Below are 16486 nucleotides of genomic sequence, written 5' to 3' on the forward strand. Positions count from 1 at the left end.
ACTGTAGCACTATAGTCCCACTCTGGATTGGCCCTGAAAGACAGTAGTAAAAGACAATCATCTCAGAAGGTGGAACTTTTGGCAGTTCTCTTTGATATTCATTATGTTTGGAAGGAAGTATGGCCAGAGATATGGCTCTACATTTACTTGTGGGTGTGGTTAATATTTCCATTGGATGACTAGGGATTTGGAAGGAATATAACTGGAAAATTGGTAACAAGATCTGAGAAAGAGATATATGGATAGATGTTTCTGAGTTGGTACAGCATGTGAAGATATTTGTATTCTAAATGGATGCTCATCAAAGAGCTGTTGCAGTGGAGGAGGATATGAATAATCATGGAAGGGAAAATGTTTTGTTGTCAGTAGCATAGACACTGTGGGCATGAACTTGCCTTCCTTGCCTGCAATGCATCCGTGGACTTATAAAATGCTTTACTATAATAATATTCTACATAGTATTGCTTCTAACAAACTCAATTTGTAGCAAATGTAATATGGTGATGGACTTATACTCATTCACTCGTCTTATTACATGCTCCATCACTCTGGAACAATTGACCTAATAGAATAGGTGGAATGGCCTTGTGAAGGTTCAGTTACAGTGCCAGTTGAGAGCAACACATTGGAGAGCTGCAATAATATCCTCTAGTATATGGTGTATACTCTAAATTCATGAGCAATATATGCTGCTATTTTAAATGAAAATAGCAGGAGAATCAAGGAGTATATATGGCAGTGCACCTCTTACTATTACTTCTAGTGATTCACTGGTGAAATTCCCAACCTAGCAGCTTTGGGCTTTGCTGGTTTAGGAATCTTAGTTTTAAGGAAGAAATCCTTTTATTAGGAGATATAGCAATGATTCCGCTACACTAGAAGTTGAGACTGGTCACTTTGGGGTCCTCAAGTCAGTCAATCAACAGGCAAATAAGAGGTTATTCCATTAACTTGGGTGACTGATCCTAATTATTAAGGAAAATTTGGGGTATACAGCTTAATGGGGTTACAAAGGAGTATGTCTGGAATGCATGAAATCCTTTGACACTTCTTAGGACTCCTGTTCTTGCCAAATTCCTCTTTTAATTTCTATACTTCTGGATTTGGTTTGTATTTAGCTCTGTAACAAAGAGCTGTAGCTTCCACTGAAGGACACCCACATCATTGAGGTTGGGAGTTTGAAAGTAACAAGAGACCAATGGGGTCTTTGTGTCCTCATGGGTTCCACTATCCCCACAGGTTCTGATGTGTTTTTGCTCCTCTGTTTTATGTGCTGCTTCCCTTTTTGACTGTGTCCCCTAATGACTACAGGCTGTAAAGGAAACATTTCTCCCACAATTGCATAATGTCAATTGCTTATAATAAATCTCTTATTATATATGTATATATCCTAGGAGTTCTGCTTCTCTGGTTGAGCCCTAATATAAGTGCTTACATTTCTGACTTGCTCTAACTTTTCTTTACTGACTCTTCCCTCCTAGCCTGGTCCTCATTTGTTCATGTTCTCTCTAGGGTTTGAGCATTCAGCCTCTTCTCTTCTTACACTTTCCATTTTACACATTCTTTACAGACATGCTCATGAATTTCCATTGTATTAACTCTCATTTACATGCTATTTATGTTTAAATTGTACCCCCAGCCTAAACTTCTCTCATGAGCTCGAGTGATGTTTCTCCCTGCCTTCAGAGTATCTCTAATTGAGGATATTCCACAGCTATCCTAGTCTCAATATTTCCAAAAATGACGTCATATTCCTGATCTTGGTAAGTAGCACCACTATATACCCATAACCTAAGTCATATACAAGGTCTATTGCAGGGCTTATCAAAAACCTTTGTAATATTTCTGTACCTTCCCACTAGATGAAAAGTGTTGAAGGAAGACACCAGTGAGTTAATCTCCTTATCCTGAGCACTCAGCATAATGAACAGTATATAGTAGGCACTCAACATTAAGTTTAATAAGTGAATAAGATAAGTAAGTGGAAAATGACTGAATGAATGGATGGATTTTTTTAAAAAAAGATAAAAATTGCAGAGAAATAGTAAGTGGCAACATAGAAGAGGAATAGAACATAGGTAATCTAAAATGGCTATAAATTGAAGACCTAGGTCTTTGGTATAATATTCCAAAATTCATAGACACAGTTTTCCTAAAATACTATTTAACCAGAAGGTTTCAGTGAAAAGAAGTACCACTACTTAAAATTGCTAGAGTCTCTATGCTTTTTAGTATTCATTGAATTTTGTACATAAAGCGCTTCAGGTATTTAATTTAAACTCATGACAATGTGTGAAGCTTTGAGATTTATGATGGTGAAAGTAAACTTTCACAGACCAAAAAATGTTTTAATTTTTCTAACAGAAATTTTATAATTAAATACAGTTTATGCTAAATAACCATAATACTAGTGGAAGAACATATTTGTTTTTAGATTAAGGATAGCTGTAGAATCCTTATTAACAAGTGAAGGTATAATTTGTATTTGTGTTATCAGTAAAACAACCAGTTGTCAATTTATCTACTAGAAAAATAATTAAGTGCTTAAATGCAAACATAATAAAAAATATAGATTCTGTCTTCAATTTGCATTAATATAATTATACTCCATGGCTCACTTATCAAATTACTTCTCTCTACAGAAACTATTTCTTCACTGTCACACACTGATAACAACACATAATTACCATACCATGTAGAATTTTCTAGGCCTGAAACCAGGAAAAGTATGCAAGACAAATACTTTACCTTGGGTGCCACTGATATACTGCATAGGAGTTTTAGAGCTATTTGCCATGTCTTACATTTAATTTGGACAACTAACATTTATATATTTTTTGTATTTTAAAATTATTCACAAAATTAAATCAAACACAAGAAGAAGAAATCCAGAGGGCACAAGTCCAAGTCTCAGAGGAGATGGGGCAAAGATATCCCCAATTTATGTCCTGCAGTTGTTTTATTCTGTGCTTAGATATAAAATGTTTTATGAGTCTTCACTGCCTAATGGATACAGCCCCAAATCTACATATTTTTTTTTTTTTTTGAGACCGAGTCTTGCTCTGTTGCTCAGGCTAGAGTGCAGTAGCATGATCTTGGCTCACTGCAAACTTTGCCTCCCGAGTTCAAGCGACTCTCCTGCCTCAGCCTCCTGAGTAGCTGGGACTACAGTTGCATGCCACCATGCCTGGCTAATTTTTGTATTTTCAGTAGAGATGGGGATTCACTATGTTGGCCAGGCTGGTCTCAAACTCCTGACCTTAAGTGATCCGCCTGCCTCAGCCTCTCAAAGTGCTGGGATTACAGGCGTGAGCCACTGTGCCCGGTTTCAGTTTCATTTCTTACAACTACTTCCTATGCAATCCACACCCCCATCGCATTGCACTCATCTCAGTTTCTTCCACACACTATGCACTTATATTATGAACTTTCATTTCTCTGCCTTGTTCAGACTATTTCATCTGTATGAAATGCAGTTCTTCTTTTTTGGCCTGATCATTCTGCACAATCCAGTACAAGGTCACAGTCTTCATTAAACTCTTCACAGGTCCCACAGTCTTACTTCTTTCTGTATTATCAATTTTTGTTTTTGTTGTTGTTTTGAGACAAAGTCTTCATCTGTTGCCCAGGCTGGAGTGCAGTGGTATGATCTTGGCTCACTGCAACCTCCCCCTCCCAGACTCAGGTTATTCTTCTGCCTCAGCCTCCCGAGTAGCCGGGACGACAGGCATGTACCACCATGCTTGGCTAATTTTTGTATTTTTAGTAGAGATGGGGTTTCACTATGTTGGCCAGACTGGTCTTGAACTCTTGATCTCAGGTGAACCATCCACTTTGGCCTCCCTAAATGCTGGGATTACAGTCAGGAGCCACGGCACCCAGCCTGTGTATTATCAGTATTTTTACTTTTGTTTTCTTCATTACTCAAATCAAATCACTTTGGTTAAGCCTGGTGTCAAAAGAGAGAGAAAATATAATCTTTTACCAGTAAAAACATTAAATATTTGCAAGCAAATCTACCACAGTCTGTCCTTCTGATTACAATCATTCAGATCTTTTTCCTCCTTCAAAATATACTCACCAAGGTGGAGATAACTTAAAAGCCCTATACGGTCATTATTTCCTGATCAAAGTCGACAATCTATGAATAATGCTATAGTCTTTACGTTTGTTCTCGATATATCTCCTCTTGATCTGGAGATCTATGAAAAACAAAAACAAGTTATTTGCCCACAACACCCAAAATACAATGGTGAAACAGGAACTGGATAACTACACTACTACTCAGAAAGTGAAGAATGGTCCTGAAATTTCACTGTCTTGAAGTTGCTGCTAACTTAAAGTGGGGACTAGTCCTTGGTTAGGCCCTGATTTTGCCATTTTGGGATTAGTTCTAGTCGAATTTTCCCTGTGGCTCTTGCCTCACACTCTGGGAAGTCTTGTCTTAGTGCCGTCTAAGAAAGCCATTAGAGAATAGACCCTCTTTGGAAAATGAGTATGTCTCTCTACCGGCTTCCTACCTGCAAAAGATGGAGGAGCCCAAGTGTCTTTTCACATTTCAAACCATGACAGTTTCTTTAATCCAATGCTGATAATTCTTTTCACAGTACTTACTCTACTTCTATTAGATTTCAGTCAACTCCATTGTGGCAGTGCACCAATGCCACAGCCACGATTCTTTTTGAGACATACCTCTGTCTTTCTTTAGACTTAATGCCAGTCACCTTAATCCCATCATGCTTTGGTTGGAGAGTTACATCCTTACCTGTTTGTCCAGACTTTAAAATTGTTCAGCTGAAAGGATTTACTGAAGGCATCTTAATTTACTGAAATGTTTTAACAAAGGTATGATGGCCACATTCTTGATTGGGCCATTGTCTTCCTATCAATTCACCTTTGTAGCCCAAATGCCTTCCCATCTTTATTTTAGACAGCTAGATATGAGAATCAATCAGATTTTCCAACTCTGCATGTCTCTAAATTTCTGAATATTTTACTCCCTGTTATTACAGTTTGCAAACTGACCAATCATTGTGAGTCCAAATCTTTACTGTACTACCTTGTCAACTGTAGCCAATAGTAACTGATACATGCTAACAGACTCTTTGCCTGCTGTTTCACTGAAAGCTACCAGCTCATTGGGAACAGTAACTGCCTTCCAATTAATTAAAATAAGTGTTTCACCAAATGTTGCAATACTGCATTATATATAGATAGCCTTCTAGTCCCTGGTAACAGTTACTTTGTCACCTATTGCCAGGACCTAAATCCTATGCCACATATTTTAGGATTTTTTTGTTTTGTTTTGTTTTTGAGACAGAGTCTCACTTTATCACTCAGGTGTGATCTCGGCTCACTGCAACCTCTGCCTCCTGGATTCAAGCAATTCTCGTACCTCAGCCTCCCAAGTAGCTGGGATTACAGGCATGTACCACCATGCCCAGCTAATTTTTGTATTTTTAGTAGAAACAGGGTTTCACCATGTTGGACAGGCTGGCTTGGCTTCCCAAAGTGCTGAGATTACAGGTGTGAGCCATCGTGCCTGGCTCATATTTTAGGATTTTTATTATGATAACATGTTATCACACTTTCAGTGTCAAATTATTTATTTGTCAGGGTACGCTAGGTTATGCCACATTAACAAACTACTCCCAAATCCAGTCACTTGCAACAATAGACGTTTATTTTTTTATTTTTATTTTTATTTTTTTAAAGACAGAGTTTCACTCTTGTCACCCATGCTGGAGTGCAATGGCACAATCTCGGCTCACTGCAACCTCCACCTCCCGGGTTCGATTCTCCTGCCTCAGCCTCCCAAAGTAGCTGGGATTACAGGTGGCCGCCACCATGCCCAGCTAATTTTTTTGTATTTTTAGTTGAGACGGAGTTTCACCACATTGGCCAGGCTGGTCTTGAACTCCTGAACTCAGGTGATCCACCTGCCTCGGCCTCCCAAAGTGCTGGGATTACAGGAGTGAGCCACCAGGCCAGGCCTATTTCTCATTCTTAATACATGTACACTGCAGGTCAGTAGTGGCTCTGTTCCAAGTAGTTCTTACCCTTACACCTAAGCTGATAGAGCAGGCTCTATCTAGAATATCGCTAGTCTTGTGGCAGAGGGAAAAGTGAGAACACGGCACATGTTGGCTCTTAAAGCTTCTGCTTGTGCATGGCATGTGCTACTTCTTAGAAGATTTGCTAATAAGGCAAGTCTTCTTATTAAGCTTAACCCTAATGAGGCAAGTGATATCTTCTTCTAGGTAGAGGCTGAAGGTATCTGCATACAATTTAATCTACAACACATACCAATTCCACTTCTGCAGCTCAGGAATTTTGCATTGTTTCTTCTACCATGGCTTCCTTTTCTAGACTGTCACCTCTACCTATCCCTACTTAAAATATAGGTGACATACTCTTTCCACTAACTTTAATGTACAAAATTGAAACTTTCACAATTTGACATTTTGGTTAATATTTAATGAAATTTATATTTGTAACCTTGCTTTGTTAACATCTCTAAAGGTATCACTTAGGCTGGGTGCAGTGGCTCACACCTGTAATCCCAGCACTTTGGGAGGCCGAGGGGGCAGATCAGGAGGTCAGGAGATCGAGACCATCCTGGCTAACACAGTGAAACCCCCTCTCTACTAAAAATATAAAAAATTACCCGGGTGTGGTGGCATGTGCCTGTAGTCCCAGCTACTTGGGAGGCTGAGGCAGGAGAATTGCTTGAACCCGGGAGGCGGAGGTTGCAGTGAGCCGAGATTGCGCCACTGCACTCCAGCTTGGGTGACAGAGCGAGACTCCATCTCAAAAAAATAAATAAACAAAAATAAATAAAGGCATCACTTAGCTATCTATATTGTTGTTGTCTCTAGAAGCTAGGTCAATGACAAAAAAAGTAAGTCACTGGATTTTACCTGCTTATTAATAATAGCATTTCTACATACCTACTTATCAACTATTATTATTCAAAATAAAATACTGGAAGAAGAGGTCTCCCTTCTTCTAATTTATTTGCTGAAAGCCTATCTACACTCACTAAGGTTTCTTTGTTCACTTCTAAGTATTTTCCATGTTTTTGTGCTGATCTTTTAACACAGCCATGCTCCTTACTATATAGCCTATAAGGTCCTTGTCAGAGAATTGGACATAGACCTTACAGACTCCACTCTTTGCTTTCATTTTCCTCCTCGCCTATAAGGTCCTTGTCAGAGAATTGGACATAGACCTTACAGACTCCACTCTTTGCTCTCATTTTCCTCCTCTTCTCCTTGGATCAACCACACTGATACTTTTTTAAACACTCTTTTTCTTCTTCTTCTTCTTTTAAGTCTCAAAACTATTTCTCTTGCCAATTTAGTGTTCTTCCCAGATCTTTACCAGGTTACTTCCTTCCTTGCATTTAGGTTTCAACTCATATATCCTCAGACAGACCTTCCCCGTCCTGTCTACCTAAAGTAACCTTCTCTCCTCCACCTCTTCCATGTCATTGTTTGTCTCATAGATTACTATTTTATTGGCTTGTCACGATCTAAAAATTATCTCATTTGTTTACTGTTTGTCTTCCTCAATTAGTATGTAAGCTCCATTAGGGCAGAGTAATTTTCTTGTTCACTGCTATAACTCTAGTGACTAGAACAGTGCCTAGTGAAGAGTAGGTAGTTAAGAAAGATTTGCTGAATGAATGAAAAAAGACCAGTCTTGATAAGCTTCACGACATACCACCTTAACAGTTACCATCTATTTTTTTTTCCTACCTCCTGGCCCTACGTCCTCTTCTAAGCATTGCATGTTGGAATTCCTCAGCTCTGTGTCCTCTGTCAAAATTCTCACTCAACCTTATCTCCCTAAGTAATCTCGTTCAGTCACATGGGTTCATTTCTTATCATAAACTTAGTCCTAAATTTATACTTCTAGTGTAGGTCTCTTCTGCTCCACAGAAATCCACTTGAATTTTACATAGGCACTTGTACATCATTCTCTATGGCTTCTTATTTCAATAACTGGCAACAACCAGAGCTGCTCAAAACTGAACCTCTGAAATTCGGATTCTTAACTTCTCTCTCCTCATTCCCTGATAGTCAACCACCAAGTCCTGTTGGTGCCACCTTCTAAACATCTCTGGAATCTTTTTATCTCATCATTACATTCTCTACAATAGTTCAAGCTACCATTCTCTCTCACACAGACTATGGACTATTGCAATGGCCCCTTGATAGGTCCCTCCCCTTTCACACTTACTCCTTGTAATCAATTCTTCACAAAGCAATCATTTAAAAGCACAACCTTCCCAAGCTCTCAACATAAAACCCATGATGTGTAAGCGGTTATTGGCGCAGCAGATCTGATCCCCACCTTGCTCTCCCTTTTACTTTCCAGCCACACCAGACCTCATAGAGCTCCTCGGGTTTTCACTAGCTTCAGACCTTCACGTGTTACTACCTCCGCCCTGTACACCTGCATCCTCGGTTTTCCCCTGGTTAATGTCTACTCTTCCTTCAGAGTTAGTGTAACTTCCGGTGGAGCCTTCTCCTATGATTTCTGGTCCCAATTAATATTTGCTTGATCATTTGATTAATGCTTTAACCTACGTATGAGATTGGAGAGGGTTCAGAGTGTACGTTTTATCCCAAGCCCCCTCCCCCACCGCTCCCCGCAAAGCCTGTCATATGGAAGACGTTCGGGTACAAAAATAAACAAACAAAAAACCACAAACGAAAATTGGATTGGGACAGTGGGAAAGATTATCTGTAGGTACACGGCCATTGAAAACACATTTTAAGGACGCAATTTGGGACCAGGGAGGGGGGATAGTGGCGTGTTGGAAAGGTCTTTGTGGCGACAAACTTTCAACCGAGGGCCAGGATCTCAGGGTTTAGAAACACACTGCCAGGACTATTATCATCTTTAAGTCATTTACTAGTTTTTAACTTCTGATTGTCTGTGACAGCCTAAGACAGGAAGCAGCTGCTGTCTTCTCAAACCGCAGCCGCTGACCTTAGCGGCAAGAGACCCGACCTAACCTCCAGGCGCCCGGCGCTCGGCTCCCAGAGGCGCCGCGCAGCTCCCTCAGCGGCAGTCACGGCCGGCCAGCGCGCGCCCGGCACGCGCGCCCCCAGGGCCTCAGCGCGCGGACCCGGCTCTCAGGCGCCGCGGGAGAGGCCCCCACTCGCGGAGCGCGCGGCCCGTGCGCCCCGGCGCCGACCGCATTCCTCACTACGTGGCATCCTTGGAAAGTGCCTGTCTGGTCAATCGAAGAGTCCTCATTTCGCCAAAAAAATTTCTCCTCAGAAATGTACATAGCACAGCAGTGAAGGGGTTTTCACTATGAAGTGGAATGATGATGGTCCGACCAGGTCAGGAAGAACATGTGAAGAGTTGGATCTAAGCAGGCATTGTTAAGGACAGTCGCATTCGGGCCCTCCTGCCGCAAGCTGCCCTTCCAGCCAAGGGTCCTTCAGGTAGGAGGTACTGAGTGACTTTGGAAGTCCGCAGTGTCTCATTGCAGATACTACTTAGCTCAGGGCCTGGTGGCTAGACAGGTTCTCTCCTTTCCAGTCGGAGGCCTCTGCCGCAAACATGCTCCGCCAGATCCTCGGTTTGGCCAAGAAGCATCCGAGCGTAAGTTCTTGACCTCTCTCCTGATGTTTTTCCTTCTCCTTCTTGCGTCAGGGTGCGCCTCCTTCTGTTCCCTGGGAGCATCCTTATTTATGGCCTCTTACCGTCCGTCAGACAAGACCCTACCTCTCCTAGTGTTTGTCGTCTTAGTTGCGCCAGGCCTCTGTGACCCTCTACGTCATGCATTGTGGGGTTTTGTCTGGCGGGCGGAAGGTGACGGACACTGCTAGGGAAAAAAACCAGTGAATATTGGAACAGTCTGGTGGCCGCGCTGTTTTGCAGGTTGTGCGATCCAGGGGGGATAGATGTGCGCTGTGTGGGTCAGAGACTAGCATAGGTCAGGTTCCCTATGTGTTATACCATCTCTGGAGGATCTTGTATTCACCGCATTGCACCACCAGGCCTTTTGGTAAATAAGAGGGGTCTGTGATCTGAATCCTCACTTTGTCTGGACGGCGTTGCATTTGGGGAAATTTCGTAGTGCGGAATTTAATTGCAGCTAAGTTCTTTCGCATCTCATTTTCCCTCAGCACATCAACGTGCTGTAGAGCTAACTCTATGCCATCTTTAATCTGTCTTAAATCCAGTTCCCTGAATACGCAGCAAGCATTGGCAGCATTACGTTTTCAGAGATAATGCTTAAAGCCAGTATTTGTAATAGATATGTTTACTTATTCAGACTCTTATTTTTCATACATCTTTATGGAGGCACCCTTAAATAATTTGCAAAGAATTTGTTTTTCAAGCCCCAGGATAAAGGAAGCAGAAAATTTAATGGGAATGGCATGTAAATATTAGAGAGGTGAAGAAGACTCGATACATTTTCTTGGAAATTTAAAAATGTACCTATAATTTGCTCCACATTAAAAAGTAAGACACTTAAACCAGAGTCATCTTAACATCCTTTCCAAGTTCCATTTCTTTCTTTAGAACACAGTTATGAAAAATCTTACCTCAATGTAAGATCTATTTTATTTAAATTTTAAGACAAAACAGCACAATAACAGTTTGAGACTTGGAAATCAATGTGCAGAAACTACTGTAATCTCTCGTTGGTCAGTGTCTTAAGTATTTGAAGATGGTTATTCTATTTTGTGTTTGGTTTTAGTTGATCCCCCTCTTTGTATTTCTTGGAACTGGAGCTACTGGAGCAACACTGTATCTCTTGCGTCTGGCCTTGTTCAGTCCAGATGTTTGGTAAGTACTTAAAAATGTTTAAAACTTTGATAGCTTGTCAAGGCAGTGTAGGAGCCACAGTCTTTGTAGGTCGATAACATCAGGGTAGTAGAAAGAATCTTCCATTTACAGTCATACAATAAGTTCAGATCTCAAATCGGCTATTTTCATTTACTTTTTCCGGTACATGAAATTATCTAATTTCTCTGAGTCTCGTTTTCTCTTTGGTAAAGTAGAACTGCTAATACCAAATCTTGTAATGTTTTGAGGATTGACATAATAATAATTGTTTTTATAAAATAATCATGGTTCTTGGCATATGTAAATGTTTTTTGCCCGCACTTGCACATTTGCAGTTGAAAAACAATAGACAGTAAAGATTGATTCATCATTATTCTATGCACTTTTCTATATATCACTTTATTAATGAAATGGAAAGCTTTTGTGAAAGCCGGGTAAAAAGTATCTTGTGATAGGGATTCTGTGTTCTACCTTTTTTCTAATTGATTACATGAGATTGCTTATTATAGATCTTCTACCTGTTTCAACTCCATAATGAAGTAACACCGTACTTCATCTAATAGAAAATAAGATTGATCTATTCAAAAATGTATTCTTAAGTACAAAACACTATTTTAAATAGTGGTTTATTATTATAACAGTCATAATGTTTTATTTCTTTTAGTTGGGACAGAAATAACCCAGAGCCCTGGAACAAACTGGGTCCCAATGATCAATACAAGGTAAACTACAAAATTGTTTTGAAGTTGTTAGAAATTGTGTTGTAGTAAGTTTTGTCATGGGGTGAGTTTTCTTGAAACTGGATATATGAGTAAAATTCCATTATATTGAACTTTGAAGCACTGTTAGGTAGTTAATTGCTCTAATAAATATTTTTTTTGCTAGCTTTTTATTGCTAGTATAAGAAAAGAAGGAAAAATAGTATAGCTATCATTTACCATTTTCTTAGTTCTTAGATAGTCTAACACAGTGTCCTCAGACTTCATTGTACATAGGCTTGTTGAAACACAGATTCTTCAGCCTAATCCCCAGAGATTCTGATTCAGCTAGTCTGTTGTGGGACATAAGAATTTAGAGTGGTCTGTGGAACTACTCTTCCAGAGAATGATTTCATGGACTGAGACCATTTATTGATTCCCCAGACATAACCTTTCTTATATGTAATTGCATACAAAGAACCTGCACAGTGTCAAAACCAAGGGCAGGCCAGGCGCGGTGGCTCACGCTTGTAATCCCAGCACTTTGGGAGGCTGAGGCGGGCAGATCACTTGAGATCAGGAGCTCGAAATCAGCCTGGCTGATATGGTGAAACCCCATCTCTACTAAAAACACAAAAATTAGCTGGGCATGGTGGTAGATGCCTGTAATCCCAGCTACTCGGGAGGCTGAGGCAGGAGAATTGCTTGAACCTGGGAGGTGGGGGTTGCAGTGAGCCAAGATCACGCCCCTGCACTCCAGCCTGGGCAACAGAACGAGTATCTGTCTTAAAAAAAAAAAAAAAAAACCAAAAACCAAGGGCAGCTTCGTTAAGATACCATACCATTCACATACCATACAGTTTATGTGTTTAAAGTTTATAACTCACTCAATACACTTTCCATAATATCGAGCCACTTCATCAAAAGAGAGTAACTGGCCATTTGATTTATCACTGTGAAGAACAGGATCCCCGATCAGCGTGTGTCTAGCACTCCTTGACAGGTATACATCTGTGATGGATTATCATTACTCATAGCAACGTTTTTCTTTGTTGTTGGAGACAGTCTCACTCTGTCACCCAGGCTGGAGTGCAGTGGCGTTATCTTGGCTCACTGCAGCCTCTGCCTCCCAGGCTCAAGCGATTCTTGTGCCTCTCTCTCCTGAGTAGCTGGGACTACTGGCATACACCACCACACCCAGCTGATTTTTTGTATTTTTAGTAGAGATGGGGTTTTGCCATGTTGGCCAGGCTGGTCTTAAACTCATGGCCTTAAGTTGATCCGCCTGTCTCAACCTCCCAGTACTGGTATTACAGGCATGAGCCACTGTGCCCGCAGCCTGATAGCAATTTTTAAGATCATCCTTTGTGGATTTCAAGTTTTCCGCTTAACCTGATTATAATTTGGCTTCTAAATCCTTAAGTAGATCTCCTTACAAGAAGAAAATAAAAATGCAGTGGCTAAGCTGAAACAGCTATCTCAGCTGTGTGTTACATTTTGCCTCAAAAAAGATCAAATGGGCATCCTGATTTATTTTTCTGTCTTGCACATTTGTTTAAAGTAAGTCTATTCCAGAAAAAATAATTGCACATACAAGAAACTTTTAAAAACTAAACAAAAAAAAAAACTAGCAGGCTTTGGTTCTTCCACCAAAGAACGTATTGGAATATATGGGTATGTGTAGTTCAAAAGGTGTAACAGATGAGTCTGATAATGCAGCTAGTTTACTAATATTCTGAAATATCGCAACACATGCCAAGATGAGGCCTTGGGAACCAAAAATGAAATGTTACTGCAACAAAAACCTAATGTGTGTGGCATAGCTTGGGCTGTTAATAGCTATGACACTGATATCAGAGCGGAAAGATAAAGAGTGTCATGTTATGTAATGACAGAAATGAAAAGGAACCAAATCCAGAAACGAGAACCTGGAGTAAATGAAACCTACCTAATACTTTTTCTAAACCCATTCAGGTAGACTAGATTATCATCTCCATCATTCATAATCTCTCACCTAAGGGAATTTGTTTTACTGGCCTACTGACATCAGATTTGATTTGTGACTTGTGGGAAATTATGAGTTGGAGGAAATGATACCTGCCACTCTTGAACCACTATGTGATTCCTCTGTTCTTTCGCATCTCTCATGAGACCAAAATTGACAAGTAAGGGCTACTCATTCACCTTAGAATTGGAATGAAAAAAAAAATGAAGTAATCAACATACTAATGGCATATAATGTGAGTGAAAAGTGAACTTTCATGGTTGTAAGCCACTAAGATTTGCGTGTGTTAATTTGGGCTGCCATAACGAGGTACCATAGACCCGGTGGCTTAAACAACTAATTTATTGCTCAGTCTGGAGACTGGGAAGTCCAGATCAAGGTGCCAAACAAGTCTGCTCCTGATGAGGGCCCAACCCAGTTGTGTCCTCACAAGATGGAAGGAGAGAAGTGAGCCCTCCTGTAAAGGCACTAGTCATGAGTGTTCCACCCTCATGACCTAATTACCTCTCAAAGGCCCAGCCTCCAGATACCATCACATTGGCGTTTGGGGTTACAACATGAATTTTCGGAGGATGTAAACATTCAGTCCAAAGCAGAGGATTATTTGTTGCCATGCTATAATCTAGCAAAAAATAAATGAATAAAACAGCAAGAGACAGGACCAAAATAAGATTTGAGCATTAAAGACCCAGCAATACTTCTCAACTGAATAACAGTTGAAGCTCCCCAAAGCTAAGATCAGAATATGTTGTGCCTTCCCAACTGTTGTTTCAGAGACTCTCAAGGTAGCCAGCATTAAACAGAAAAAGAATAGAGGCAGGGAAGTTGAAAGCAGGTTTTAAAATTCTAGAGAGAATTTTGGATTCGAAGCGAGTAAATCAGAAGCCTGCTTAGTTTTAAGAAAATTGGCAAAAATACCACCATGTATGCGCTTTTGACTCTGCATGGGTGTAGGGCCTTGATCTTGCAAGTTGTAGAACTTGATCTAAATTACCTCTTTTGTATATTAAGAATGAGAAGGGTTATTGTGATAATTAACTAAGATATACATAAAGCATCTAGCCCAGTGCCTGGGCAGGAGCCCAGCAAATGTTTATTTTCCTTTCCTTAATATATACCTGCAAACCCTTCTGTAAATTATTTCTAATGTTTTGTTAATATGTTAGAGGATAGCACAAATAGTTTTTTTTTAATCTTATCTAGATTAATTGTTTCTTAAACGAACACTGTCAGAACAAAGAATACTGCTTTATGGATTATTTATAATTTTCTGTCCATAAAAGCCTGTATCTGTCTGTATCTCAAGGATAACTTGGTAATAAGCTTTACAACCTGAGGATTTTTTTTAATCAGTAAAATAAATAAGAGTTTTTCAGAAATAAATAAGTTCGGGTGTATTTGAAGAAATAAAAGGGATTTGAAGAAAGAATGAATACAGATTTGTGAACTTCATGCTTAAAAACCCTGAAGAAAATGTTTATCATTCTGAAATTGTGGTTCTTTGGGCGATAAATATCATAGTCTTCAAGTAATTATAGCACAACCTCTCTAGCATTCTTTGGCGCAAGAATGAGTAAACCCAAGATTTTAGCCTTATTTGGGCTTGTGTGCAAGCATTAATGTGTCCTTAGTAGAAACTCTGGACCAGTTTCAAATATGTCATTTTTTTTTTAAGTTACTGAGAGAGGGAGTGTTTTTTTTTTTTTTTTTTTTTTAAGCAATCACAGTAAGATTTGTTTCTAAAATTAATTTTAATTGATTATAAAGAAATGTTGGAAATTTTAAACAGCAGAAATACCATATTATTTAAAAGCCATTACCAGAGGTGAAGTGTCAGTTTGATATTGAATATAGCCTGGGTTAGGAAATTAGTGAGAGAGAGAAAATATCTCAAAAGTTATGTAAACCACAAAACAAAGCAATACCTTATATATTACTAGCCTCTTTTTGTTGCAGGATCTCTCCCTCTAAATTACAGCAGTTCATTCAGCAAGTAGGGAATGTAATTTCTTGTTAATCCTCTATTCTGTTGGCGATTCTTCCATGTACTTAGTAGAGTTAAGGCAAAAACTTACCGAACTGGAAGTGTGTATCAGAAGGAATTCTTAATTATTCACTTTGAAATAGAAGAATTTTCCTTATAGGGTCCAAGTAGTAGACTGTACTGACACTGCTCTTCTGAAATAAATTGAATATTTTTACCTTGCCAAAACTATCATCGAAGGCTGGAATTTTAGGTATAGTATTTTTCTGTGAATGACTTTTATGTTGTTATTCTTTTAAAAATTCATGTCTGTAATTGTTACTGTAGAAAACCAAATACAAAGAATTCTAAAACCTTTGTACCATCTCTGAGTATTTAAGATTACTTAAAATATCTTTTTTTCTGTTCCAAGTTCTACTCAGTGAATGTGGATTACAACAAACTGAAGAAGGAACGTCCAGATTTCTAAATGAAATGTTTCACTATAACGCTGCTTTAGAATGAAGGTCTTCCAGAAGCCACATCCGCACAATTTTCCACTTAACCAGGAAATATTTCTCCTCTAAATGCATGAAATCATGTTGGAGATCTCTATTGTAATCTCTATTGGAGATTACACTGATTAATAAATAACTGAAACTTGATATGTGTCACTTTTTTATGCTGAAAGTACACTCTGAACTTTAGAGTATAGGAAATTAACTATTAGAATTTAAACAATTTCTGAATTTCTATAGTTTGAAAATACGACTTTAAGCTGCTTTAATAAAACACTTCCATTTTGTGTATAGACCGTTGGTAACTTCACTAGAGCGTACATAACAACTGGAACTGGAAATTACACAAAAGTAAATTGGGAAGGATACTCAAGCATCTGACATTGGCAAAATAGAAAGCTTTGAGTTTCTCTTACTGGCAGTTGTTGAAGTGTGTGCAGTTTTTAACAATGGTCTTTACTTGGCATTCTCTTTGTGGTGATTT

General features: G+C 39.3%; 1 protein-coding gene across 1 annotated transcript; it reads left to right on the forward strand.

Annotated features, from left to right (window-relative positions):
• The first annotated feature begins 9384 nt into the window (after positions 1–9384).
• On the forward strand, positions 9385–16149 carry NDUFA4 (NDUFA4, mitochondrial complex associated). The gene is made up of 4 exons (XM_011990869.1): positions 9385–9624; positions 10730–10818; positions 11483–11540; positions 15918–16149. Exons 1-4 carry the CDS (start codon positions 9583–9585, stop codon positions 15972–15974), a joined length of 246 nt encoding a protein of 81 aa, XP_011846259.1. The 5' UTR covers positions 9385–9582; the 3' UTR covers positions 15975–16149.
• The last annotated feature ends 337 nt before the right edge of the window (positions 16150–16486 follow it).

This window comes from Mandrillus leucophaeus, unplaced genomic scaffold, assembly GCF_000951045.1.
Source record: "Mandrillus leucophaeus isolate KB7577 unplaced genomic scaffold, Mleu.le_1.0 Scaffold385, whole genome shotgun sequence".
In the NCBI taxonomy this organism is placed as follows: Eukaryota; Metazoa; Chordata; class Mammalia; order Primates; family Cercopithecidae; genus Mandrillus; species Mandrillus leucophaeus.